The 26951-nt window shown below is 33.4% G+C and overlaps 4 protein-coding genes across 5 annotated transcripts; 2 read left to right on the forward strand and 2 right to left on the reverse strand.

The window, feature by feature from the left end:
* The first annotated feature begins 1367 nt into the window (after positions 1-1367).
* Positions 1368-7223, forward strand: LOC11412801 (phosphate transporter PHO1 homolog 10). Of its 2 annotated transcripts, XM_039834339.1 has the most exons (14): positions 1368-1469; positions 2153-2664; positions 3447-3798; positions 3910-3958; positions 4120-4191; positions 4606-4735; positions 4836-4956; positions 5131-5389; positions 5661-5765; positions 5864-5908; positions 6001-6150; positions 6302-6580; positions 6704-6840; positions 6941-7223. In XM_039834339.1, exons 2-14 carry the CDS (start codon positions 2193-2195, stop codon positions 7044-7046), a joined length of 2277 nt encoding a protein of 758 aa, XP_039690273.1. In that variant the 5' UTR covers positions 1368-1469; positions 2153-2192; the 3' UTR covers positions 7047-7223. The 2 variants fall into 2 exon arrangements, with proteins under 2 accessions (XP_039690273.1, XP_024640885.1); XM_024785117.2 differs by lacking the exon at positions 1368-1469 and having other exon boundaries at positions 2014-2664.
* Positions 7224-7340: 117 nt separating this feature from the next.
* LOC11420120 (multiple myeloma tumor-associated protein 2 homolog) lies at positions 7341-13259 on the reverse strand. Its single transcript, XM_003613834.4, has 4 exons — positions 13054-13259; positions 12699-12788; positions 10962-11229; positions 7341-7973 (listed from the first exon to the last, which is right to left on the reverse strand). Exons 1-4 carry the CDS (start codon positions 13094-13096, stop codon positions 7685-7687), a joined length of 690 nt encoding a protein of 229 aa, XP_003613882.1. The 5' UTR covers positions 13097-13259; the 3' UTR covers positions 7341-7684.
* Positions 13260-15326: 2067 nt separating this feature from the next.
* On the forward strand, positions 15327-16730 carry LOC11420122 (uncharacterized). Its single transcript, XM_039834660.1, has 5 exons — positions 15327-15349; positions 15452-15522; positions 15761-15852; positions 15906-15977; positions 16095-16730. The coding sequence occupies exons 1-5, from the start codon at positions 15327-15329 to the stop codon at positions 16728-16730; spliced, it is 894 nt and encodes a 297-aa protein (XP_039690594.1).
* A 2630-nt stretch (positions 16731-19360) lies between these two features.
* LOC11408902 (rhamnogalacturonan I rhamnosyltransferase 1) lies at positions 19361-24169 on the reverse strand. The gene is made up of 9 exons (XM_003613837.4): positions 23793-24169; positions 23412-23690; positions 22554-22621; positions 22384-22472; positions 22132-22294; positions 20777-21066; positions 20330-20534; positions 19973-20130; positions 19361-19805 (listed from the first exon to the last, which is right to left on the reverse strand). The coding sequence occupies exons 2-9, from the start codon at positions 23650-23652 to the stop codon at positions 19535-19537; spliced, it is 1485 nt and encodes a 494-aa protein (XP_003613885.1). The 5' UTR covers positions 23653-23690; positions 23793-24169; the 3' UTR covers positions 19361-19534.
* Positions 24170-26951: the final 2782 nt, after the last annotated feature.

The raw sequence follows: 26951 nt of genomic DNA on the forward strand, positions 1-26951 counted from the left end.
ACTCAAATGGGTTACTATGCTATTGTTTTGTGGCCTTCATTTTTTGTGACAAATAAATTGGGACTGCAACAATGTGACTCCAACAGGTTACCATGCTAATATTTTCGAATCATTTCTAATACTTAGGGTTATGTTTAAGTAGTACTTATACTTAGCAAAGAGTTTAAGTTTGATTTGATTCTTCTGTTGTAGAGTTCGGAAATTGATTCATTTACTCAGTCATATTGATTCATCTCTCAGTCATATTTCAAGTGAGTTTAGTTACTTCTGTTCTTATTGATTAATATTAGCTATGTATGACTTCAATATCAAAAGAACGTGGATCATAGTTTTATGAATATGTGAAGATTTGGCATGGTGATTGGCACGCAGAGAACATGAGACTTAGTTCTAACTAGCTTTAATGCGTTGTTCCAATTTGTAGTTCTTGTTCTCCATCTAGTTGCAATATACTAGCAGCAGATAATTGAAGAAAAATGTAAGGCTGACGTGATGTATCTAATCAGAGCCTTGTGGTCTGATGCTTGTATGAACAAAAATTATGTGTATAAGTCACAGAAAATTATGTGTGTAAGTCATAAAATAATTGTACAAGTATGGATATGAACACGGATATTAGAAACGACACGGATACTGTCACGCCAATATCACTAATAATTTTAAAAAATCTCATAATTAAGCGTAATTATGAACACGTGTGCGACATCAGGACATGCTTAATCCGAGGAGTGTCGATGATTCATAGGTACAAAGTATATTTTTCTTTAGAAAAGGTGGCACAAAGTGACATGATATACCGACAATGGCACAATTTTTGTGTTACTGATTTTGGTTTTGCTCAAAAAACATGCATTTCATTTGGATTTTCTTTGTGCATGTGAAACAAAATCTACAGCAACCGACAAATATTATTGTTATTGTTACTCATGAAGTTTTAGATTTTAGAGAGATTTTGCCGCCATTTAAATTAAACTCCGCAGTTTTACACTAAAATGGCATTGGATATTAATCAGAGAGTAAGCATTATGATATTTTCAAGTAATAGTATTTTATAAATGATGAAGTTGCATGTTGATATTTATATATCCATTTTTTGTTTTATATAAGCGGTTCAAGAAATTAGAAGTATTATGATTATGATGAGTATGAGTTGAGTCCACGTGGCTGTTGTTAAGTAGCCAGCACACCTGACTTTCAGGGGTAGAAGATCAGAGAATGAGACACCTGACCTTTCTATTTGCCAACACATCATAAAGCCAATATAGCTTGCTTACAAACATGGTTTCTTTTCTCTTAAAGAGTATGTTTTTGTAGTGTTTTTAGAAGAGGAAAAAATAAGGTAAAAAATATTTTATAATCTATAAAAGCCTACGTAATAAAATAAAAAATGTCAGCATCGGTTTGGTTTGTAGTGTTGTGGAAGTGCTAAGTCCTGCTTCTGAATTCTCTTAATTCCTTGCAGTTTCTATGTAAGCTTATTTTCATGTAATTTTAAAGTTGAATATAAATACAATGATGTGATGGTGATACTTGTTCTTAATTAAAGTTTATGGATATGCTATAATGCTATCATCTAGAATATAGTATTTAGTAGTAGTAGTAGTAGTGTACTATTTTATTTGTGTATGAAAGCTTCTTCAAACTTCAAGGAGTAGTGTTAGAATTGCAAATCTTTTACCATTCTTATTATGTATGAACTTTCTTTTTCCTTTTCAAAATTTATATGTGAATGAAAATCAAATTTTGCTAACTAAAATTTCGTAGCCTTCATAAATATATCTGTGATTATATGAAGCTTTCTTCTATGGTTTTAAATTGCAATTATGTTGCAAACATTTATCTTGCGGGAAAATGTGATTCATGCAGTTATACTAAAGCTTTCGTTTTAGACCCATCAACAAAAAAATATGTTTTATTATTAGATTTTATAAGCAAAAACGAATAAAAATATACGCCTCGTAGTTTAAAATTTGTTTTAGGCCTCACTTAGTATTAAAAATATTGGGTCGGCCCTTTCTCAAAATCATTTTTTATATTGCAGTTGTGGACCGCAATTTAGAACCATGGTTTCTTATGTTGGTTATGATTTTGAACTTGAACATTCTTGAATATTATTTTCTTTTGCTTTGTAGCATTTTCCAATCTTGTTCAGAACATAACAAATTTCAGATTAGTAAATTTAAGAAGAAAAGATGACATTTAAGAAAGACTTTAAACAACAAATGGTACCTGAGTGGGAGAAAGAGTACATGGACTATGAATGCCTCAAGAAAATATTGAAAGAAGTCAAAAGCAGCAAGAAAGCTAAAGACAGAGACAATAAGCACTTGCAGCACAAATTCAGCCTTGAAAGAGCATTCAGTGGAATACATTTGCAGCATGGTAGCAATCATCAAAATGATGAAGGTATTGGAGAGCAGGTTATAGAAGTTAAGACATTAGAGATAGATGTAGATGGTTCCAAAGAGTTATTTGAGACCAAGTTGAATGAAGAAAGAGGAGAAGCTGAGGCAAGGTTCCTTCAGAAGCTTGATGAAGAGCTTAACAAGGTTAATGCCTTTTATAAGGAACAGGTGGAGGCAGTTAAGCATGAAGCAACACTTTTGAGTAAACAAGTTGAGACTCTAGTTGCATTAAGGGTAAAGGTTAAAAACCTTGATCCAGGTAAATGCAAAATATGTTTTTACACGTACATTTATGACACCGACACACGTAGTTATATTCAATTATTTTATTTACGAAAAAATATATTTGTTGTTGATGTGTGAGTGTTAGCGGCCAACACTCGGTAGATTTAGTCTAAGATCGGATAGATAAGATTCTTGAGAATAGTTTATAAAGAGGAGGCACTCCTCAACCTACAAGCCGATTTTGTAAGGATGAGTTAGGCCCCTGTATTCACGACATGGTATCAGAGCCTATCGAGATCTATCATCGGGCTTCCTGCATCGTCCACGCTTCAGGCCCATTGGGCCGGGCTGAAGCGTGAGGGGGGGTGTTAGCGGCCAACACTTGGTGGGATTTAGTCTCACATCGGATAGATAGGATTCTTGAGAAGGATTTACAAGCCGATTTTGTACGGATGAGTTAGGTCCCATAATTCTTACAATGAGTGGCGATGTTGTGTCAAGTATTAGTGTTCGTGACAGTGCTTCATATATGTTTTCCCTTCAAATGATGTTCATATAGTTATAGTTATTCATTACAATTAGTGTCATGTGCAGCACTCACACTTTAGATTGATGACATGTCATGTGTCCAACCTATATGTGTGTTGGATAGGGACACATGTGATTACATTCAATTACTTGTATTTTCTCAAATTATTACTGGTGTCGATGTATCGGGTCAAAGTTGTGTCCGGTGCTCATGTTTGTATCAGTTTTTCATAGCAAGTAGTTGCCAAAGTAAATTTTATTGTCTTAAGTCTGAGGTTGAATATGCAGGATTGCAGCAGATTCGTTTGTCAGGTGAAGATAACATGTATCAAAATCATCGGCAGAAAGACCCTACGGTGGACAGTGAAGTTGATCCTGTTCAACAAACTAATAGAAGTACTCATCATGAAGAGGAAGCACATAGTAATTACAACAGAAGAGACCCTATGGAAATCCTTGAGCATGTAAAGATTGATGATGCTCTTCAATCTCCAATATCAACAGTTAAAAATGTTTTTACAGATTCCAATGATAATAATCAGTTAAGTTTCAATAAAGAAGAGCTGAAAAAAGTTGAAAAACAACTTAGACTTGTGTTTGTTGAGTTCTATCAGAAACTCCTCCATCTCAAAGATTACAGGTAATAAACAACTCATATATGGAATGGAAGCTTTCGATTTCTTAATGACATTCCTATTTTGTGAAATCAGTGTTACTACGTACTTATGTATGTTTTATGCAAATTTGTCAGTTTTATGAATCTCTCAGCATTTTCCAAGATCATGAAGAAGTATGAAAAGGTTAGACTTTTACACATATGAAAGTTCAGCTTTTTTAGTTGCATTCTTCATAAATTCTACATTGGACTAAGGACTTATGAAACAATATTGTTCTGTTCAGAATTAAAATTGTGACAAGATTTGCTTTATTTTATTTTATTTCAATATGTTTGTTCAAAAAGAATGCATCAAGAGGAGCTTCAAGAGAATACATGAGAGTGGTGGACAACTCCTATCTTGGCACTTCTGATGAGGTTTGTTTGAATCACATGTGTTGCATTCATACTATCAATCATGATTAGTTCTTCATAACGAAACTTGGCTTATGACATGTCCATGAGTTGTTTTCAGCTTATTTCATAAGCTCTCCAGGATAGCTTATGAAAACAACTTATATCTTATATAAAAACAAGTTTGACTTTATTTAATATTTTGTGATACAAATAGCTTTTACGTAAGCCCCTATATGATAAGTACTTATACTATAAGGGCGTTATTAAGTTGTTTATCCAAACAGGGAAATAGAATGATCAATTATGGATTTCTTCTTATAGGTTTGAAATGGATCTTTATAAGTATCTTTGTGGTAATGTTAAATCCTAAAGCATTATCCTTCCTTATTTTTCCTAACCATCTGAGTAATGCAATCCACTTCATCTAAATTTTAGGTAAATTTTCTTTTGGAGAAAGTGGAATCTACCTTCATCAGAAACTTTTCACATTCAAATCACAAGAAGGGAAGGAAATTGTTAAGGCCAAAAATGAAAAGAGAAAGGAACAGGATAACATTTTTTACAGGTAAATAACACAATGCTATTGAACATGCAAGTATTTGACTTGTTTAGTTTGTTCCTAACAATGTTGATTAATGCTTATCTTGTCTTATTTCTTCTTGTAGGTTTCTTTTCTGGTTGCTTAGTTTCTCTAATAGCTGCTACAATATTAAGAATAGTATCTCAACAATTAATGGAGAAAAAAGTTGGAACATTTTACATGGAAAACATTTTCCCATTATACAGGTAACACTATTTCTTGGCACCTTGTTTTCATTTCTGTTGGTATACTGATCAGAAAAACAACTTATAACTTATGAAAAGAGTTTGGCTTTATTTTCTCGTCTGTTATAAAAACAGCTTATACATAAGATTGTAGACATTTCTTGCTCTATTTAAGATTGTAGACATTTCTTGCAGTCTATTTGGATATATCACTCTACATATGCTAATGTATGCCGCAAACACATATTTTTGGAGGCGATATCGGATCAACTATCCATTCCTATTCGGCATCAGACCTGGAACTGAATTGGATCATAGAGAAGTGTTCCTTCTCACAACAGGTCATGCAGTGGTTGCAGTACTATGTTTCTTGATAAATTTGCAGCTGGAGATGAACCAACCGAATAGAAGCTATAAGACAGCCGCTGAACTTGTTCCTCTGAGCTTAATTGTTGTAAGATTCGTAATTTGGAATATAACTTCTTAGGAAACTCTTTCATACATATATATTTTCAAAAATACAATTACTTCATCGTTAGTTTTCACTCCTCACCACAATGGTCAAGGTCATTTTAAATTAATTCACTGATTATGAATCTCAACCGTCAAATTTCAAATCGAAGGTCGATATTCATTATAGCGTGTAACTTTTACCGCAAGTAATCAAGGTCTCAGTTTGTAACAGACTCGACTTACCTAACATATCAATTCTGTTCCATATGCAGCTTGTTATTTTGATCACCTTTTGCCCATTCAACATCATATACCGGTCAAGTCGTTTCTTCTTTATCCGGAGTTTATTCCGCTGCATATGTGCTCCATTTTTCACGGTATTTTAACAACTAGGAAATTAAAATTTGAATGACACGGTTAAATACAAATATACTTAATCTAGACACACCTAATTAATAATGACTTTTCTTTGCAGGTTACACTTATGGATTTCTTCTTGGCTGATCAGCTTACCAGTCAGGTGTTTCTGTGCTCCTGTAAATTTCATATGATACGATTAATACAAACATGTTTCACATTGTGATATATAACTCAATTTCGTATTTTCTTTAGTTTCAATCCTTCAGAAGTTTCGTGCTTTACATATGCTATTATGGCCTTGGAGAACACTCAAGGAGGGAAAACAAATGTAGAAGCCGTGGTATCTATAATGTACAGTATTTCGTTGTTGGCGTCATTCCTTATTGGTTTCGCTTGGCACAGGTTCGTACGATCTTTTCTTTTTAATATCTTTCATGTGTGCATCATGACATTTTTATAAATGGTCTCTCTGCTTCCAAAGGGTTGCATGCATCTACCCTAGACTCGACCTTGTTGGAACATCGTGCACTGACTGAGTGATTTATCTTTGTAGTGTATGCGTCAATTGTATGATGAGAGAGATATCGACCACGCAATCAATGGTTCAAAGTATCTATCCACTATTATTGCAATGGTGATTAGGACTACCTTTGAAACAAAGAAGGCAATGACATGGAAAGTGTGGGCACTTATAAGTTCAGCTGTTGCAATACTTCTCAACATATATTGGGACATTGTCAAGGATTGGAGTCTTTTGCAAAGGCATTCAAAGAATCCTTATTTGAGGGATAAACTCATTGTTTCTCACAAGAGTGTTTACTACATAGCCATGGTAACATTGAGATAAACAAAGTCAAATTTATTTTAATATTCTATGTGCGTGATTTTATTGAAGTTTCAAAGTGTAGATTTTACTAAAATCATGTATGGTGACACACTGTGATTCTGTCAACAGGTTCTGAATATTGTGCTAAGAATTTCATGGATGCAGTTGGTGCTTGAACTGCATTGGAAGCCCCTACATAGAGTTGCAATCATTACGTTGATTTCGTGTCTTGAAATTATTCGCCGTGGCATTTGGAACTTTTTTAGGTAACTTCTAATTTAACATCGTTAAATTTAGTCTCGATGGTTTTTATAATATACTTTTGAATGAATATAATGAGTGACATGACACATTATAATTGGTTAGGTTGGAGAATGAGCACTTGAACAATGTTGGAAACTACCGTGCATTCAAGTCAGTCCCTCATCCTTTCAGTTACCATGATGATGATGGAAATGACAAAGATGAATAGTGGTATCCTGGTTCTATGCAAGATTGTATTGTAGCATATAGAATTCAAATTTCAAATCAAAAAGTATACATTGATTGCGAATTTCGGATGTGAAGCGTAAGAAACTAGAATGTGCACATGATAAATTCAATTGTCAGGTTGAATTTAAGAAAAATAAGTAACATTTTGCAGGATCAATTGGGCGAAATATCACTTCAATACATTTTTAATGCCATTGATAACTAACTTTAAATACACTGTTATTTAGGATTTTGAAACAAAATAAAGTTTCTAAATACTAAATTGACTTTGAAATAAAGGCTAAATTTTTTGATATATCTTTGTTTCATAATTGAAAATTGGAGTTTAAAATTACATGTTAATAAGGTTCAAAGAGAAGATAAAAAAGGAAACATTCAACAGTTCAATTCTTTTACACATCAGGATACTTCATGAGCTTGGCATCATTTCAATATCAATTTCCAACTTGAAACACCACATAATAATGCCAAAATGGTAGTTCCAACATCCAGATAAGTGATAACCGTAAATACAGGCTTCTGGAATATCATTTATACTGAAAATAAGTCATGAAACTACCATAAAAATGTCATTCCATTTCACATTGGATGATGAGCAAACCCAAGAGGAGTGTGTATTCAATCTGAATCATGCCTCCTCCTCTCTTTGTCTTTCTTGTGTCTCTTCTTGTCATCTGAATCACGAGAATGCCTCTTCTCACGCTTCTCTTGCTTTCTTTCCTCACGGGAATGCCGCTTTTCACGTTTCTCTTCCTTCCTTTCTTCCCGTCTTCTCTTTTTTCTACTTTCATCCTCAGATTGATCTTCAGTCTTTCTTGGTGATTGAATAGGCATAGGTACATTTTCTACCTCAGCTGGTGTATGTGAGACCTTTGAGGAACCAGGTTCTTCCCAAGGGCGGAGTTCTCTGCACAATTGTAAGAAATAAGTTACATTGATGGCACGGAATTTCTGGAAAACAAACACATGAGTAAGCAAAGAAGACTGTGTCTTCAAGAAAATAGATTCGAAATTTTAAACAAGCAATCAGCATACATTTAAAAGTGCAATTTGTAAGACGATATGCGACAAATTAGTCAACAACTATCCCTTGTCTGTCATTATTTCAAAATGCAGCTGCCAAAGTTAGAATGACAAACTTGAAGAGTGTATCCGTACAGCCAACACAACAGCCAACTTCTATATTAAATAATTGGCCAAGCTGAGCATTCATATTTTATACACCACATATCAACCCTTTTTTTTTAAGGACCGCATATCAACCCTTGTTAAGTAGTTTTCACATCAGTGTTAGACAAGCTTAACAAATAAGGGATATGAGCAATTACAGGATATAACTTTCCTCTACATAAGGTCCTAGGGTGATTTCACAATGTTAAAAAGCAGCTTTCCATCCAACCATTTCCACTCCCCTCCCTTGAAACCACTGGTAACACTAACATAGACATTAGCTTGGTAAAAAAATTGAAATATAAAGATGGAAAAGAAAGACAAGAACAAAAAGAAAAGGTCACAAGTCAAATTTACAATGTTCTATTTCCAAATAATAGCTGTGGAGTGGACACACTTTTTCGCCATATAATAAAGGGCCCATTTGTTGTGATCCTTCAACAAAAGACGTTATTTCAATTAAAGGATGTGTTTTAAAAAAAATTATAATCATGCAAATTTTCGGAAAAAATAGCAAAGCAAAAGTGTTTAAATAAAAAAAGCAGATTAGGGCTATTCTTACAACCTAAAATTTTGTTTCTGAAAAGAGAAATGCCAAGGTCACACTCCCTAACACACTCACACACCAATAAAAATTAGCCACTTCATCTACTTTTTAAATTTCTTTACCTGCTACCGGTTCATTTTTGTAACCATTTAATTTATAACTTTTTTATTATTATCTATTTTAACTTTTCATCTCTTAACACTCAACCTCCCCACTAAAACCGTTCATGTTTCTCATCTTCCAAAAATCAAGTTGCTGTTTTTCGCTCAAATTAAATAGAATGGAAATGAAAAGTTGATGGAGTTGTAGCTTTTCATGGGTCTGATCTATCCAAAGATTTCTTTCCATTAAAATCTCAAAAGCCAAAACATCGCATAGAACATAGATCTGGAAAATCTCATCGACGGCCTCCGACCAAGTCAACGACGGCCACCAGAGCTTTCAACAGTGACGATACATTGGCAGTTAGTTAACAGAGACGAGATGTGGCAGATTGAACCTTGAGAGAAAGATGATAAGCTTACAACAAATACACGATAGAAATTAGGAGCCATGGGAAGATCAGAAGGAAATGAGATGTTACAAATTGAAAGGAGAAGATGCCATCCACATATTGAAAGACGATGAGATTGGAAGGACAACCAATAATTTTCAATTAATTAAATTCTATTAAAAAATAAAATAAGAACAGTTCAGCGTTCAGCAACCTGTTAAACCGGTGAATAGGTAAAGGAATAAAGTAATTGGATGAGGTGGCTAATTTTTATTGGTGTGTTAAAAGAGCGTGTTAAGGATAGTGACCCTAGCATTTCTCTTCTGAAAAAATCTATAAAAAGATTTGTATTAAAATATATTTTTTAAGCTTAAAATAGACCTATAGCACTAAGACGACATCCTGTTCTACCAAATCATAAACAAAGTGGTTGCTCATTTTATAGTATGAGCTTAGAAATTACAGGTTGCTCATTATAAGTAGAGTATATATCCAACAAAATGTGTATGAACATGTTATATGTGTAATTACCCAAACACTTTGGTGGGTAGGGAGATGGATACTGTGGTACCCTATGCAGATCTACACATTGTCATCCCCACTTACTAGACTGTTTTTTGGACCATCTCATGCTTCAACAAATCTGAACTTTGGCACATCGGACTCAAACTGGACTAATTATGAATATTAAGTTGTTTATGATCTGATAACACAAATCTTTTAAAAGAATCAGGACACACCATGAGGAAAATCAAAATATAACACACAAGACTTTACATAGTATATAAGAATAAAATCTTATTTCCTAAATGTGACCACAAGCAAACACACAGTTTAAGTCGTAGGGTGTTAGATAGAGAGGTAAAAGAAAAAAAAATTAAGAGTTCTAGAATTGTAAATATGGTTTGATATAGTTGATGATTACTATTTGATATGAAAATACTTAACAATGGAGCCCTTATTTATATCAAAACAAAACTTTAAATCCTAATTAAATAAGGAAATAAATCAATCACAATCATAACAAAGAAATATGAAAACTAACTTTAAGAGGTAGTCTAAGATAATATCAAGATTATATGAACTTATTTGTGCTTGTTTGAAGGAAAGCTGCTTTTCTCAATAAAAAAACAAAATTTGTAATCATGCAATTCTTGGAAGAAAAAAAAACTGAAAATCTTGAATAAGCTGTTGTCTTTTATTTTACTGGGCTGTTAGGTCTGTTCCTATAAGCTAAAAGCATTTGCTCATAAATAAAGCTCTAAAAATCACTGGTGTAATAAAATCACTTGTTTGAGCTTGAACGGAACTCAAAGCCACCAAGACCAAAATTAAATTTGGTAACTACTAACTACAGAGAGGTTTAGAACTTGTACTTCAATATTTAGCACATCAAATAACCATGCTTCGAAAAATCTTAACTTTAGCACATCAAACACACACTGGACAAAGTTTTATGAATATTTAGTTATTTATGACAAGATGACATGTAAAACTTCTGAAAGATTGGGCAGTCACCATGAAAAAAACCGAAATATAATACATCGGACTCAAATAATAATCTTAGGTTCCATATGTCACACACCCAGCTGTTCTTAATCCAAATAATTTATATGATATGATGCCCTAAAAATAAAACAAATGTAGTACTTTCGAAATATAAAAATCTTGTGTAGTCAATTTACCTTGCAAAACCAACACCTTGAACCCTTGCTGCTTCAGCGTGACCTTCACCTAAGTCTTCTGCTGTAGACCCTCTCTTTACTAGTTCTGAAAATTCATGTTTATCAAGACGGTTACCTTGAGGACGACTAGCACGCTTAGGAGCCAAGCCGAGAGCTTCCCTCATTGCCTGCTCCTCCTCTTCCTTAATTCTTTTTATCTCTTCTTTTGCAGCCTCCATTTCTTCATTTTGGGACTTTTTATCCCGGGTATACCAAAAAAGGTCTTTCCCTGTTGAATAAAAAGACAAAATTTAAAGATGGTCCCTTATTTAGATGTGAATAGACAAACAACAGTCTAATGTTTATATGTAAGTGTCCCTCTACCCTTTATAAGCAACCTAGGAGAAGGAAAGAGGATGGATAAACTAACTTGTATATGTCTCTTTAGCCCTCTTCAACCTTTCTAGCTTCTTAAATTTTAGTTCAAGTAAATAAAAAATATCTAAACTTACAATTACATTGGATGGTATACATCTCTAAACATAGTCATAATCTTTTCAACGAAACACGTCCAACCAACTTAGCATATGCAGTGCTTTTGTAGTTATGTCTCATGTTACAAGAAATATTATGTCATAACCTAAACCATAAAACCAAAATGACGAAAATAAAGCTGTACAAATGTAGCCTGAGGATAGGATATAGTGCAGGCTTAAGGAGAAACTTAGGTGATGGAAGAGAGCACCCCTATGAGCTTTGAATTAAAAGGTTTAAATTTGGCTTTAGACTTGGGCATAGATTTCATCCATAGAAGAAACTTCAGATCTTTTCAATAGCATCAAATTGAAATATTATATCCTATTTAAACAGCCAATTTACTAAGCAAAGACTGACCGATCAACAGTTTTGATTGAATCACACACATAGAACAGGACAAACATAAATTTCGAACATCTGAAATACCTATACAAGACTATAAACAATAAATAGTTAAAATAGCATAAGGAAATTTCGGTAGTCAGCCACAGTAGAAAGATCTTTCTTTTGTTTTGTATTTGTCTAAACATATACAATGCAAAAGACCTTCAGCTTGCATAATATTCCCTCTGGTCACATTTATAAGCAAAACACAACTGTTTAGATTCATTGAATAACTAATGTATTTGATCTACAAATGTGACCAAATACATTAATTTCCATGAATCTAAAAAGTTTTTTTTTTGCTTATAAATGTGACCGGAGGGAGTACACTTCAAGAAGCTATAGAACAAAAACATTTGAATAACAGAACAAGTGGATACTAACCTAATGAATGCCACTTGAAGAGTGTGATCTAAGCTCTTCAAATTAAGGTTAATTGGGGTTGGTGCAGCAGGCACAGTTATTGAGAGCATAAAACCGCAAACGATATTGCTAACAAGTTCCCCAAGAGCCTCTGTTTTATGTCTATATCGTATAATTTTAAGAAACTGATGTACCCTAATGTCCTAGTCACATCATATAGTCTTCGGCGATATATCTACATTTCCTATTCCTATTGTCAATCACAGATCATAAAAAACAGCTATTTGTTCAAATTCTGCTACGCTCCAATACAACAAGTCTTCTATAGACGCTATATGACAACACTTTGTACTAAATTGCATATCTCGAAACAATAGCTGTTTGTTAAAATTCTGCTGCTCAATGGCGCTATAGCCGCTATTTGACATGAATTAAAGGAGTAAGGTAAGGTAAAATAAAAGAAAAAAAGTTTACCTTTCTGCCATCTACCAACAGGAGCCTTGAGACTATGACCTATATAATTCTCCCTGTGTTTATCAGCTTTTACATCATCCCAAGTGAACTCTGTCCATCAAAAGCGAGAAACACAATATTAACAAAATAATTAAAAGAATAATTCAAGATTTATACTAGTATTAAGTTCAACAATATCATACATAAATAATTTAATTGAAAATTATAAGCATAAGTTAAACTTGTAAGAATGAATCATTAAACAAAATAGGAATTAGGAGAAAGTATGAATAAGATGGAATTGAAGAAGGAATTTGTGAAATTTGAAAAAGGGAAAAATTGGAATTGAAATTGAAATTGAGATGGTAAAACTTACGATCTCGACCGCCACGGACGCCACCTCGAGTTGGATGATACATGTTTGGCTACAGACAAACGCGATTTTCTAAATAATTTGATTTTCGGTTTTACTCTGCGTTCTTCCAACAAAAACGAAAGGGGGTTCGTCTTGCCGTTCTCAATTTGTACTCAATTTGTTCTCAATTTGTACTCGGTACCATAATTGTTGATCTCTTTTTTTTCTTTAACAAATTTTAATTTTTAACACAATTTATCTTTCTCCCATAAGATACAATGATCAATAATTTAAATATCATAAACATATTTTTTAATAATTGTAAAGTAAAATAAAAATTATTCCAACTTCACAATAATCAAAATTTAAGAAAAATTTAATTTCCTCCAACTCATTTAATCAAAGTTAAGACTTGAATTATGAATTCAACCAATACTAAATTCACACTATGTGACGTATATTTGAATATTGAAGATAACAAAAAAACAAACTTTGTTTTATAAAAAAAAAAAATATTTGAAAAAAATAACAAATTTTGTTTAAAAATAATGAACTTTAGTTTTCTAAATAGATATCATTAATTAGTTTTATTGAAGAAAAAAAATAAGAGTAATTGCAAAAGGGTATAAGTGACAAATTTTATCATAGGAACATGTTTTATTAGATATTATTGTATTTTCCTTGTTGCAAAATTTATCACATGAACATGTCCAGCGTATGGCAGCTATTCTTTGGAGCATGTGGAAACATCGAAACCTTAAAATTTAGGAGAATGAGAATGAGTTATGTGCAAATGTTGTCGATAGAGAACGTCATCTTATAGAAGACTTGATGTACCTCCAAGCTCCTCCGATTGTTCACACTAGAAGTATGGTGTCATCCAGTTCCTTCGCAGGTGTGGCAACGCCCGCAACAAGTTAGATTGAAATACAACGTAGATGCTTCTTTTTCGCAGGCTGGGAATCGTACATGTATTGGCATGTGTGTACGAGATGATGATGGAGCTTTTGTTCTAGCAAAAACTATGAGTTTTCTCCTTTATGCCCCGTCTTTGTGAGCGAAGCGCTGGGGTTGTTTTATGCTTTTGGAATGGTTAAGTGACATGCAAATGGATAATGTCGATTTCGTGGTAGATTCCAAAACAACAAATGATGTTTTTCGCTAGGGTTGTCTCAGAATTTGGTCGTATTATTTCAACGTAAAAGACTTTTCACTTTCCAATTAACAAACTCTCAGGTGGAGTTCAACAGGCAACAAGCAAATGAGGTGACTCATGCTCTAGTAGGAGAAGTCGCATTATCAGCTAGTCTCGTTATTTATTTTCATATCCCTGATTGTATTAACGACATTATTATTAAGGAAATGCTATAAGCATCTTTTACTTAAAAAAGTGACAAATTGTATCCTTAAAATATCAATATGGCAGTTAAATAAGAACGTTAAATCCGTAGTCAAACGACACTTAAAAAGAAATGGAGGAAGTAATACGTTAGTCAAAATAGTTAAAATGTTTCATTAATATTGTCGTATAAGTTTTTTTTTTATTTTTTTATCAATCTCTATCATAAAAGAGTTATTATCGACTTTAATGGGTTATTTTAACGGTAATGGATTATTTTAACCAATTAGTGCACAATCAAGAATTATTTTAAAATTTAACGCACAATAAAAAGTAAAAAAAAAAAAACATGAAATAGTAAAAAGTAAATCTAAAGTCACCAAAAGATTGAGGATCCAAAGCTAGAGGATCCCATTCTAGTTGTAACCGAACAACTTTTAGATTGTGTGAATTCGAGCTCGTTAATATCTTTGAAGAAAGTTAAATCTAAATACTTTTGTAAATGTTCTTTGAGTTTTAAGGTATCCACCGTCTTAGACTGAAACATCATCATCTCACTCTTAATTTTACTTCATCAAAAACAATATTTAATCTCATAAAAATATTATCTTGAATGCATGTGTTGGAAATTACTCACTTCGTTACGAAATATAAAAAAAAAAAAAATCTTATCTTAAATGCATGTGTTGGAAATTACTCACTCCAATACAAAATATATAAAAAAAAAAATAAAAAAATAAAAATAAAAAGTTTAATTTATTTAGACCAAATTTTGAAACATATACATTAAGATTAAACTTTGTCTCGCTTTTACTTCCACTTTTTTGTAATGGAGGGAGAATAAGATTGGAATCCTCCGTGGAGGGAGAACTAGCATACTTCCGCTTCTCTATATATTTTATAAAAATATATATAAAATGTATTTCTGCATTCAAACTTTCCCTCCACCATCACGATGCTTGCAAGCTTGAACTTGAAGTAAATCACATAAACCATAACCATTTCTTCTCCATTTTATAGTTTCAATTCCACTTCCATTTTAATCGGTTAATAATTTATCTATTCCGTTTTTGTTTTCAGATCCGAAGAATCAAGCGGCCAGATGCAGCTGGTCGAACGTGAAGACATGGAAGATGAAGCTATCGACAAGCGTAATTTCTTGAAACTCTGTTTTTCGTTTTTCTAGATCAACGTTCAAAAAACCGATCTCTGCATTTCATTTCATAGCAAATCGATTATAATCATCATCCTCTGTGATATTTGTTTAACTTCGTTCCAATATTTCGAAAATTTTGGCGAATTTACTTATGCAGAGTTGTTAAACAGTTAAATCAAGTTATTATCGCTTAAACGTTTTGTCTCTGATTCAAAGAATTCGCGTCTTCGCAGTGATTTTTCAAGGAATTAATGCCGGAGATGTAAAGAAGCTTCAGGACGCAGGGATCTTTATCTGCAATGGCTTGATGATGCACACGAAGAAGGTTTTAACTCTAAACACTTCTCTAATTCGAATATCTATTATTTTTTTCCGCAGAATTTGACTGGAATCACAGGTTTATCTGAGGCGAAGGTTGATAAAATCTGTGAAGCTGCTGAGAAGCTTGTGGTTATAACATTTTGCACAATTGTTTAGATGATGGTATCTTAGACTTAGAGAACTATCCTCCGATAACTTCACAAAATAGAACTATCCTCTGATAACTTCAGCCTTTTGTGAATACATTTTGTGAAGTTATCAGAGGATAGTTCTGTTTGTAACGAAGCTTTATTGTTGATAGGGCTTCGAATGCAACTTCGGTTGCTGAAGTTGGAATCTGAAGAACATTTGGAGGGACGTATGCTAGTTTCAAGTGATGAAGATGGTGTGGAAGTATCTTCTGAAATGTTAGAAGGCAATGCATTATGGAGAACTGAAGATGACTGGGAGTCATCTTACATTATTGATGTCTTGTCTGAAGCTCAAACTGATAATAATTTAGTTTGGCAATCTCTAGAATGCCCTGTGAGTGTTTCTGTGTTTGAAGATCTGGAAGAGTGGTGCAGTGATTTGACTACTTGTTCAAGGTCTGAAAGGAGATTGCTTTTCGACCGCATCAATTCAGGAATTGTTATGATTCATGAGCAATCTACTGATCCACAGCCATGGGTGAGAAATGCAGCCAAACATTTTGGACCAACAAGGATTAACGGGCTTCAGGATGCTCTTTTCCAGATGCTAGGGAACCAAGGAAAGGTAGAGGATGATGTCCTGCGTAAGGAGTCTCGGTGGTTGAAGTTGAGTGATGACATTGATGTAATAGGCATAGAAGTTGAGAGAATGATACTAGATGATTTTGTGGCAGAAATAGCCGGTATCTAGAAATTTGTACCCCGAGAGAATAGTTGTCCTTAGGATGTTTCCTAGTGATGTAAATACAGTATGGAAATGTTAATTTCATCTAAAGATGAATAGATGGACTAGTATGGTAAATCAGCTTGGATTCCAATGTAGAAGAATTTGGTAAATCATAATATCGGATACTTGAAGTAGATAACTCAAAGTAAATGGCCATCACTGGCATTAGCACTACTCATTATTGCATTTTCTCCCAAAACTCTTCAACAATGTCAATCTTGTATTTGGTCTATCATGTTCTACTTTTGCGAACAAATGCCAATTCGTATGTATTATGAAGTTTTTTCTTTAAAGAGGAAAGCAATTTCATTAATAATCACACCATAAAGAACAGGTAGTAGTACTTTGAGGGTGATAGGGATTACAAGCAAATTATAGTGCTCAGTGTTGTAACACTAGTACATCACAATTCACACCTCAACATGGCATGTAGCAGACACAGAAACCCCTACACCAGCTATTGATAAAAATAAGAAAAAATACAAGCAATATTTTGCTCCCTAGACAAACACGAAAAACCACTCCTAAACAAAAAATTAAGCAATATTTTCTTTCAAATTTCATCGAATTTGGAATTTTCTTCATATCCTATTGTATTGAGGTGTCTGTGCTGTTGCTCACGAATTTAATTCATCGACATTCTGCTGCTCTTCAATTTAGTTTCATATTCCTTTACTTCACCAGGTTCTTAGGTCAGGTTCAATTTAATTTTTTTTTTGGAAGAAGACCTTGATTGCAATTAACTGGCTCAGAAGTAGTCCAAACTGTTTCTTGTCACTGTGATTGCTGTGAAGACAGTCTTCTCTTCTCTTAACATTTGTTCTCCTATCCTAGTTCATGGCAAAGTTAATGAAATGCCTCTCATTATTAACTATAAGGAATAATGATATGTATGGAATAATGATTTTTGCTATATCATTCACAAGGTATATTGGTACAATATATAGAAACATATTTGCTGTCCTAATAATTGCTTCCTCCAGCTATGGTTTGACTTTCTCTAGTCAATTATAGTGTGATATTATTTCTTGATCACAGAATAACTCTCATCTTAAATGCTTAATACTAGAATATCTCTTAATTTAAAAGCCTTGGTCCTGTAACCTTAACACGCCCCCGCAAGATAGGGGTACCGTCATATACGCCTATCTTGAAACGAAGATCTTGATGACGTTGCCTAGACAGAGGTTTGGTGAGGCAATCTGCTAGCTGATCTTTAGTGGAAACATGTTGAACCCGAATCTTTTTATTTCTGACATGATCTCTGACAAAATGAATATCTATGGCAATGTGCTTCATGCGACTATGGAAGAGGGGATTGACAGTGAGATAAGTGGCACCGAGATTGTCACAGTAGATGGTAGGAATAGTGGGTAAACTAACATGAAGTTCAGAGAGAAGTGATGACAACCAGAGAACTTCTGCGGATGCTAGAACTTTTTGGTTACAGTTCCGTCTTTCTGGTCGTCCAAGCTTTTGTGTGCTTTCCCAACCTCCCCTCGTCGTCGGTCTTTGGTCGGCGTCGTCCTTTAGGTCTGTAAAGGGTCGTGCAGTTGTGGTGGATCCATTCTCTAGATGATTTGAGATTTTTCTCCTCCGCGAAGAAAGACGGTATAGTGGTCCAGAGGGTGGCGCTTAAAAGGTGTTCGGGGCGGTGCTATTGGTGGTTGAGTTTGTGGCTTGTGTTGGTTTGTTGTTGTTCGAGCTGGATCGATTTGCGCTGTTGTTCCACCTTTTCTTTGTCTTCGAGTTTGGCATTGGGATATTGGTGGGCCGAGTTTGGGCAGGTTAAGGTGTCTACTCTGGTGGGTCGTGAGTTGAGGGGTGCCGTTTTGATTTGTGTCGGGAGTCTATGGGCCGATCACTTTTGATTCGAGATCCAGAGCTAGTTTTTTTAATGCAAGTTCTTTTCGACTTTTTGGTGGCTCCTCCGACTTATCGGTTGTTGAGTGGTGGGTGAATCTGATCGTTTGATGCAACATATCATCCTCGGCTGCTTTTTTGATCTCCGTTGGTGGTAGTGGAAACTTGATTGTCTGTTGATTTTCCGCAAGGTGTTTTGGTGTATATTTATTTTCTTTCTGGTGTAATACTTGGGATTTAATCCCTTATTTATATATAATATATTTTACCATTGACAAAAAAATGTCCTCGTGAGTTTGTTTCAGTTAGTAAGGACAATGCATAATATGTGCAAGGTCCGAGATTCAAACCTCGGCTATCACCAAAACATCTGTAATGACGGTGAAAACTTTTAAGTTTTTTTTTTTTTTTTTTCAAAATATAACAGGCTGTGAGTATTGACATGAAGCCTAAAGGGGACACGTGAAACCTGAGTGACATTTAATAGTAAAATGACAAGGATGACAACTTGACCAAGAAGAGACAAAATAAGCTAGCTTTTTAGAGACTAAAATGACAATGATTTACAAATTAATGCACCAAAATAGTCTATCTATACACATTCTTTTAGGTTATGCACAAAGTTAATTGACCTGTCCCCCAGACTCTGTATCTCTTTGATTTTAATTTATTATATTTTTGCTTTGCCTAAAAAAAAAAATTGACCAATATTTATTGAAATGAACTTTTATGTGAAAAGAAATTAGTAATTAATAAAGGTAAATGAAGGGCATGTTTTGCAAGCCTCCGTAGAACAAATATTTCCTCTCTTTTTTACACTTTTTTCAGCTACCCTGGTTTCCTACAAAATTCTGGTATAATGGATATAAAGAAATAGAGTTTGGGATTGCTCCTCTCAACTCATACTATACTTGACTAGAGTTGTGATGACCTAGAAACGCATCACAATTTCTTTCCTCACACAGACACTCGTGAGGGTTTGCATAGAAATAGTCCTCCTCCTTCGGTTTGTCGATTATAACTTTTCGCTGAGTTGGCTGTCCAATTCTCTTTTCATGAACTTGTTTTACGCCATCCGCAAACTCGTGCCATTTTAGGGTTCCATTATGATGCATATCAACCAATTCCACGACCTTTTTTCGATCCAACAAGATTGTTTTTCTAAAATCGGAATACCTGCAGACGAACAATTTAGTTAGAAATTAAAGAGAAATAATACCAACAATGCACTTACTGTTATTACACAGATTTCACTTTAGTCCCTCTAAAATTATTCAATAATAGATAATGTATTGACAATAATGTATTAATAACATGTCAGCAACGTTAGGGTAAATACATACCTTCGATGGCCTTCCACAAGTTTTGCCATGTTCCCATCATAAGTAGGGATAAAGGTGTCACTGGCTACTGAAACCATAAAATCCAAGGCTGCCATCTGCGATGAGTGATTCTGGAACTGCTGCAAATCATCACGTGTCAGCAACATTTCCTTTTTCACCTGAAATTGGAAACGCAGAAAGTCAGATGTGGCACAGCAGAATAGTTACAAAGACTGAAAATGAGGATCATTGAGAGAAAATGCATCTTTCCGATCAGGTCCAACCATTAATGAACGCAAGACCAATTTTCAACAGTTGTGCGATGTCTCAAACAATGAGCAGAAAAATGGAAGGAAGTTAAAATGTTAACAAACTCACAATTTGGGGAAATGCAGCTCTGAGTTGTGCAAGCCTACGTTCACCGCCATAAATCTCACCAGCTGCAATATATATTGGTGTCTCCCTACCAAAACCTAAGGCTCGAAGAACTAAGGCCGCCTCTTCTGGTGTCAAAGGACATAGACCCTGTGATCTCCTCTCTTCGGAAATTATCTCCTTTTCTCTCCACCAAGGGAATGCATACCTGAATTACACAAAAAGGACAAAGTGTAATCAAAGTGTAACTCATGTGATACATAACCACTACTCTCATATCCAAAAGGTTTCTCTATCAAAGCACAAGTAACTATCATTTACTAATATGAGGAACATATCCTGTTATTCAGAAACAGAGAGGATCCAAATCGCTCTCAACCTCAATTAATGACAGAAGCATGAAAGAATTAGAACCCGATACATAGAGCCAAACATGAAACATAAAAATACCTCAATCTTTTGAGTTCCTCGGCTTCTTTCTCTGAGCAACCCTGAGTACAACCTGAGAAAGCCAACATATCCATCTCATATCTAAGATGCAGTGCCACAAAAGGTCCCTTCTTGTGAAGCATCCGAATCAATTTTCTCCCTAAATTCTCAATTTGAGGAGTGAATTTAATAGCCTGGTAATTGACACGACACCTGAGTTTCTGTAGATCAAGTGGGAGACCGTTATTTGCTAGACGTGCATCAGTTCTGTTGAAGTGTAACACCTTGTGCTTTCCATAAAGTGGCAGAATCTGCAGTTTAGAGTGAATAGTGTTGGATTAAACAAAATGTATATACTTCTCAAAGTTAGAGAAAAAATCGTTATATCTTATCATAATTTTATACACTCAGTGAAGTGCTACTTTTTGGAACCTATGTTGGCTATCCTACACCAAAAGTAACTCATTTTAGTTGCTAAAAAACCAATACTAGTAGTCACCACCATAACTATAAATTTCTTCATGTAACTGATTCATAATTATCAACTAGTTATAAATTATATTCCAAAGTTCCAATCAAGTTGGAACGGACACAATTCTGACACATTCAACCATCGTGGCTGGTGTACAAGTTTACTAAATAGGAAAACAACTTTATGACATACAATCATAAAAAATAAGAAAAACTCTCATAACTTATTTGAAAATCAGTGTTATTAATAGTGGATGGCAGAAAATAAAGGAACGCCAAAAATCCGCTATGTGAAATACAAGATAGCATTGTGGGCAAATAGTGGAAGCCGCGTAGCAGTTGAAATAAGTCAATTATATGTTTTATAAAAAAAAGGCATGTTGCATACAAATAAAAGGGAATAAAGCAGAACATGGCTTATATTTTGAAAGGCAAATATATGGTGAATAGGTCATGTTCTTTAAAAGGTAGAAATATCTTAATATTGAAAAGTAATACACGCTGACTCTTTCAGTTCTCTAATAAGACAATAGGTCATGTTTGGCACACGAGCAGATTCTTCATTTTTATTCTTCAAAAATAGTCATATAATTCTATTTTATTCCACTAGTGCCATTGAATCAACTAGAAGAAACTGGAATAGCGGTTGCTATTGCACTAATAACGAAACTAGGATAGCTTCGAAGTTTTCATAGAAGATTCATCAAAATCTGCTATGTTATAGCGCTATCGCTGCTATTTGACAACAGTGCTGAAAAGCATTGAAAAATTAACAATTTAGAGAAAACCATACTATCCAAAAATATAGGTCAAGAATCATTAATCAATCATATATTATATAACCTTAAATTTAGAACAATACTATTCAGCTGTTTTCTCAAGCGCAGCTCATAAAAGAAACACACCTGCTCCAAGTAATATTTTTCATTCGACCAGCTAACAGGAGGCATCTCCAGGGTAGAATATCCATATTTACTGTTAAACTTTTTAGGAACTCTTTTTACTATTCGAACTTCGTCTCGTAAAGAATCAATGAAATGCTTCACATCAAAAATGTCCTCAAAATTACTGCAAAAAGAAAACTACACAACTTTAGAATGATATGGAGGTTAAATTAGAGGATACTCAAAAAATAAAAATCAGAACAAAGTATATACCTAGGGTCTGCCCAAAATGATGTCTTATCAAGCTCTGGCACGACCAATGTGAGATTCAAAAATCGAGCGATTGTCACCATGTCACATATCTGAAATACCATACCACGAAATGAGTATTTAAGCTTATGATATCATACAAACAGATAAATTTTAGAATAGGAAGTACAAACCGCAGCACGCATTTGATTCAAGCCACCATTGCAGGAAACTCTTAGAAAACCATTACTTGTATAATTTCCTGTAGGTTTTCAGGTCAAAGAGCTTTAATATTTACCAAAATGAGCGAGAAAATAAAAGTAAAACAATCAAAAACATTCTATACCTATCCATCAGACCCATACATCGATAAGTATTATTGCTTTATATCCTATACCTATCCTCAAAATTAATGGCAACATTTAGTATCTACTAAGATTAAGATCTGATTTTCTCTCAATTTGTTAACTTCTAATGTTCTCGTCATATATCCCTGGTCTTTATTTTGTAATATGCGGAGTATAAGGTGTACCTTATTAAAAAGGGTATATCCGGAGGTCCCTTTTAATAAAAGGCTTTTATCAAACATTGATTTATCATTTAAAATTAAATAAATGATAGCGAGTAGCGACTTATCATAATACGACATTTATCTATAAATGTAACACCCTAGAATCAGCATTTCAAATTATAATAACCCCCTGACAGCTTCAAAAACCACTATAGAACACCACTTAACTATCATCATAAATCAATGCATACAACATTCATGCTCCCAACAGATTTCACAATCCACAATTCAACATTAAAACAAGCACATAACCAAAAAAACAAAATTTACCAACACAAATACAATTTACACTTGAATTCAGTTAATCACAATTATAACCATCTAACACCAAATATAAGTCACATAACACCTAATCAACAATACACATAAACTTCATTGATCAATTAATTTATATCAAAGGTTGCATTAAAGCATCAGATTAAAACAAACAAAAAAACATATCTGATACAAAAAGGACTAGAATTAGAGTCAAGAAACTAACTTGGAGGAAGAAAAGTAATCGGAGGCGGGGATTTATCGACAACGCCATTATTAGCATCATTTTGGTTAGGAAGTTGAATTTGAGCAATGTTATATATACCAGTAGTAATCCCAGAAATGAAATGTGAATGCCATAGTTCACTAACTGTCACTAACTGAACCAAACAAATCCAAAGAACAATACTTGAACACAAACGAACAAACCAAAACCTCAAACGTATACCCTCTGATCTAACCTCCATTTCTTATCCTCATTGCCTCTTCATTGAAACCTTAAAACCTTCACATAACAAAAAACCAAATCAGTATCACATAAACACACATAAAAAGAAACTCAATTTTACACATTACATTGTAAAATTACATAAATTCATAACCCTACCTCTGACACAAAAATGCAAATTTGAAGAAATTGAAACCGACCCAGCATTTAATTTGAAGCGAATTAATGTGGGTTATGCTCAAAATCAATTTTTTTTTGGATAAACAGAATTTCAAGTTTTTCAAGAATTGAGAAAAAAAGGGGAAAAAAATGAAAGAAATAACAGAATGTAGTTATAGAGACAGATTGAGAGAAGAAGAAGAAGAAGAAGCAAAGATCGAAGAAGAAAGAGGATCAAATCTGACACATGTGTATAATGCAATTTTCTTTTTGGGTTTCTTTTTTTTTTTTTCCGGGAAAATTTTGTGTCTTTTTCGATTGGAAAATCTTTCTCTCTCTCTATCTTTTGTTTTTTCAAAGTGAAAGGGAAAAGAAATATTCGATTTTGTTTCTCTCTCTATTGGATTTTGATTTTCTTCATTCACGTGAATTTTCAGAGTTAGTTTTTTTGTTTAGTTAGTTAGTTAACCAACCTTTTCTTAAGAAAATGATTGATTAATACTAAAAAGATGTGAATATTCTAAAAGTGGAAAGAGAAAAATACAGTTTAAGATCTAATATTTTTTTTTTAAAACATCTTATTACCTACCATATACTACTACTACTTCTGCCAAAAAACTATTTTGTACTTGAATGTACGAAGTTATCACTATAGTTTTAAAAGAAGAGAATTGTTGTAGACACATATGCATTGGTTGTGTCACATTAGTAATTTATCGAAATGCCCCTCAAAAAACAAAAAATATCATTTAAATTTTGACCAAAAAAATAAAGAGCATTTAAGTCCTCAAAAAACATTTCAATAAGTGTAAAAATTAAGCATTTGAATATTGTTTTGCAAATTACTTAAATAAAAAAAAAATCTTTGTGCACAATTATTTTAATGTAGAAAATATAACAACATATTATACCTTAAAAAAAATTGTTGTGCACAATTATTTTAACGATTTTTTTATTATTATTTGTATTTAAGTGATGTGCAAAACAATATTCAAATGCTTAATTTTTACACTGATTTAAATGATATTCTTATTAAGATATATACGCATAAATATAATACTGCAATTGTTTGAAACGTACCAAAATAATGATTGAAATATTCAAAATCAATAAATATTATTAATGACAATTTATGGTTTTTGTCAAAAAAAAAAAAAAAAAAACAGGTTTGAGGTTTCTTCGCAGTTAACTGCAGAATTTTTTTATCGGTAGTTTACTGCCGAAGTTTTCCTCGGTAGTTGCAGCCGGTTCCATAATTCAACAGTTAACTGCCGAGTGGCATTTCGTTAAATTATTAGTGTGACACAACCTTATGCAATGTGTCAACAATAATTCTCTAGTTTTAAAATGTACAAAATCACAAAAACATTCACAAGTGTCTTTTTTTGTTTTAAGAAGCAAACTTAACCCACATAAATTGTTATCGAAGAGAAGTAAATACCATCATACCAATCTAAGTGGGTTGATGCTGACTTAAAAACAAATGAATGTAAAATATATTTATATTTATACTTTAACTATTAGAAGATTGTAATATTAAGAATTCAACCCCTCTTGACCTCTCTTTCTTTGACCAAAATGGAAGGAATCATTCGTGATTTTTTTTTTCCTTTTTTCTCTCCCATGATTCTTCTTCACCATATGATGGAAGGCTTTTTTAAATGTGTTTTCCTATTTCCTTATGTTCCAATATTCCAAAACATGCCCATAATAGATGGTTGAATACTATGTTCGAAGGAGATTATTCCCAAGATACTTTCAGATATCTATCCTACAAATATTCGATGTTTTTTTTAAATATATATATATATATTTAACTAATAGTAATAACTTCTCAAGTATTTAACTTTTAGAAAACTTTGTCTGCCATGTTGCCAAGCTCCAAAGATCCCATTACAGCCATAAAAGAGTAGACATATATCATTATGTTACTTCATAACAAAAAAATTAAATCAAACCAATTTAACACGATTAAAAATAAAATAAAATAAAAATTCTAACTAGTTTTCAAGAATGTGAAACTTTGCAACAACTTAATCAATCATCCAAAGATAAGGGATTGAATAGACGACTACAACAACAACAATAAGACAGATTCTCAGATCATAAATACATGGAAGAATTCTTTCAAGTAAATGGTTGTTTAATCCCAACACATCAAAGGAATATGATGACTAGTGAAGCCTATAACACTATCTATGATTATTGTAAAAAGTTTATACACTCAACATTGTAGATTTGTATACTCAAAAATTTGTAATTAGATTTTCTGATGAAATTCTTAAGCAACTAATCACATTAGAAAATTGTTGCTGCTAGCTAGGAGAAGAGCTCATGGTCAAGTAGAAGACCATGAAAACTTTTGATTGTAGAAGAAGAGCTCAGAAATAGTCCTAGTAAGGGGTAGAATGTAAAGCTTTTGATTGTAATTTTCGCTTCTGATTACAGATAATTCATGCAGTGACAATTCATGACAGTAACAACACATGTAGGGACTATTTGCTCATCCTAATAGTAGAATAGATAACAAAATGCACGAGATCAAGACTTGAGAGTTAAAAAAACAAGAAGGATAACAAGAAACACTTATGTTGGGATTTAAGAGAGGTTTTTCAAAATTTTATAATCCTCTTAGCGGAATAAATCCCATTGAAACGGATCTTGATTAAATCATTAATCACAAATCAAACAGAAACTTAAACACTTTAAGATTCATGTGTTTACCTCTTGAAGAGCAGAACCTTTGTAGAAAAATATTTCTGATCACGAGCAAAGCAAAGCAGCGAGATGCCTCTACTCAGTCCACACAAACAAAACTTCTCTGATGTGACCGGTGCTAGCCAATTCCAACGGAGATTCAAATAGAACAAGGTTTAGAGACCGGCGGCTAGGGTTTCACAACTTTTGTGAATTAGGTTAAGCACTCACAAAAAAGTTTGTAATGCTTCAACACAACACAAGGGTTCTATTTATAGAATCACTTGTGTGGTCAGCAAGACAACACTTAAATACACCGTGCCTTACAGTGGACCGCGTTTCTCTAATTTTCGTAAATTAAATAATAAAGTCATATTTAATTATTTAATTACTAATAAGTCTCACTTATTATTTTATAAGTAAGTCTTACTTATTTATTTCTCTCATCTATCTGTCCTTTGT

This window comes from Medicago truncatula, chromosome 5, assembly GCF_003473485.1.
Source record: "Medicago truncatula cultivar Jemalong A17 chromosome 5, MtrunA17r5.0-ANR, whole genome shotgun sequence".
In the NCBI taxonomy this organism is placed as follows: Eukaryota; Viridiplantae; Streptophyta; class Magnoliopsida; order Fabales; family Fabaceae; genus Medicago; species Medicago truncatula.

Coding starts and splice junctions, on each gene's coding strand:
- LOC11408902 (XM_003613837.4), bottom strand. CDS start 23,652: ATGGAGGTTAGATCAGAGGGTATACGTTTGAGGTTTTGGTTTGTTCGT. Junction 21,067..22,131: donor AAAAATATTACTTGGAGCAG/GTGTGTTTCTTT, acceptor TCTAAACTGCAG/ATTCTGCCACTTTATGGAAA. Junction 19,806..19,972: donor CTTGTGGAAGGCCATCGAAG/GTATGTATTTAC, acceptor GTTCGTCTGCAG/GTATTCCGATTTTAGAAAAA.
- LOC11420120 (XM_003613834.4), bottom strand. CDS start 13,096: ATGTATCATCCAACTCGAGGTGGCGTCCGTGGCGGTCGAGATC. Junction 12,789..13,053: donor CGTCCGTGGCGGTCGAGATC/GTAAGTTTTACC, acceptor TTTGATGGACAG/AGTTCACTTGGGATGATGTA. Junction 7,974..10,961: donor CAAGGTGTTGGTTTTGCAAG/GTAAATTGACTA, acceptor ACAATTGTGCAG/AGAACTCCGCCCTTGGGAAG.
- LOC11412801 (XM_039834339.1), top strand. CDS start 2,193: ATGACATTTAAGAAAGACTTTAAACAACAAATGGTACCTGAGTGGGAG. Junction 4,736..4,835: donor CAGGATAACATTTTTTACAG/GTAAATAACACA, acceptor TTCTTCTTGTAG/GTTTCTTTTCTGGTTGCTTA. Junction 6,841..6,940: donor GGCATTTGGAACTTTTTTAG/GTAACTTCTAAT, acceptor ATAATTGGTTAG/GTTGGAGAATGAGCACTTGA.
- LOC11420122 (XM_039834660.1), top strand. CDS start 15,327: ATGCTTGCAAGCTTGAACTTGAA. Junction 15,523..15,760: donor AGATGAAGCTATCGACAAGC/GTAATTTCTTGA, acceptor GCGTCTTCGCAG/TGATTTTTCAAGGAATTAAT. Junction 15,853..15,905: donor TGATGATGCACACGAAGAAG/GTTTTAACTCTA, acceptor TTTTTTCCGCAG/AATTTGACTGGAATCACAGG.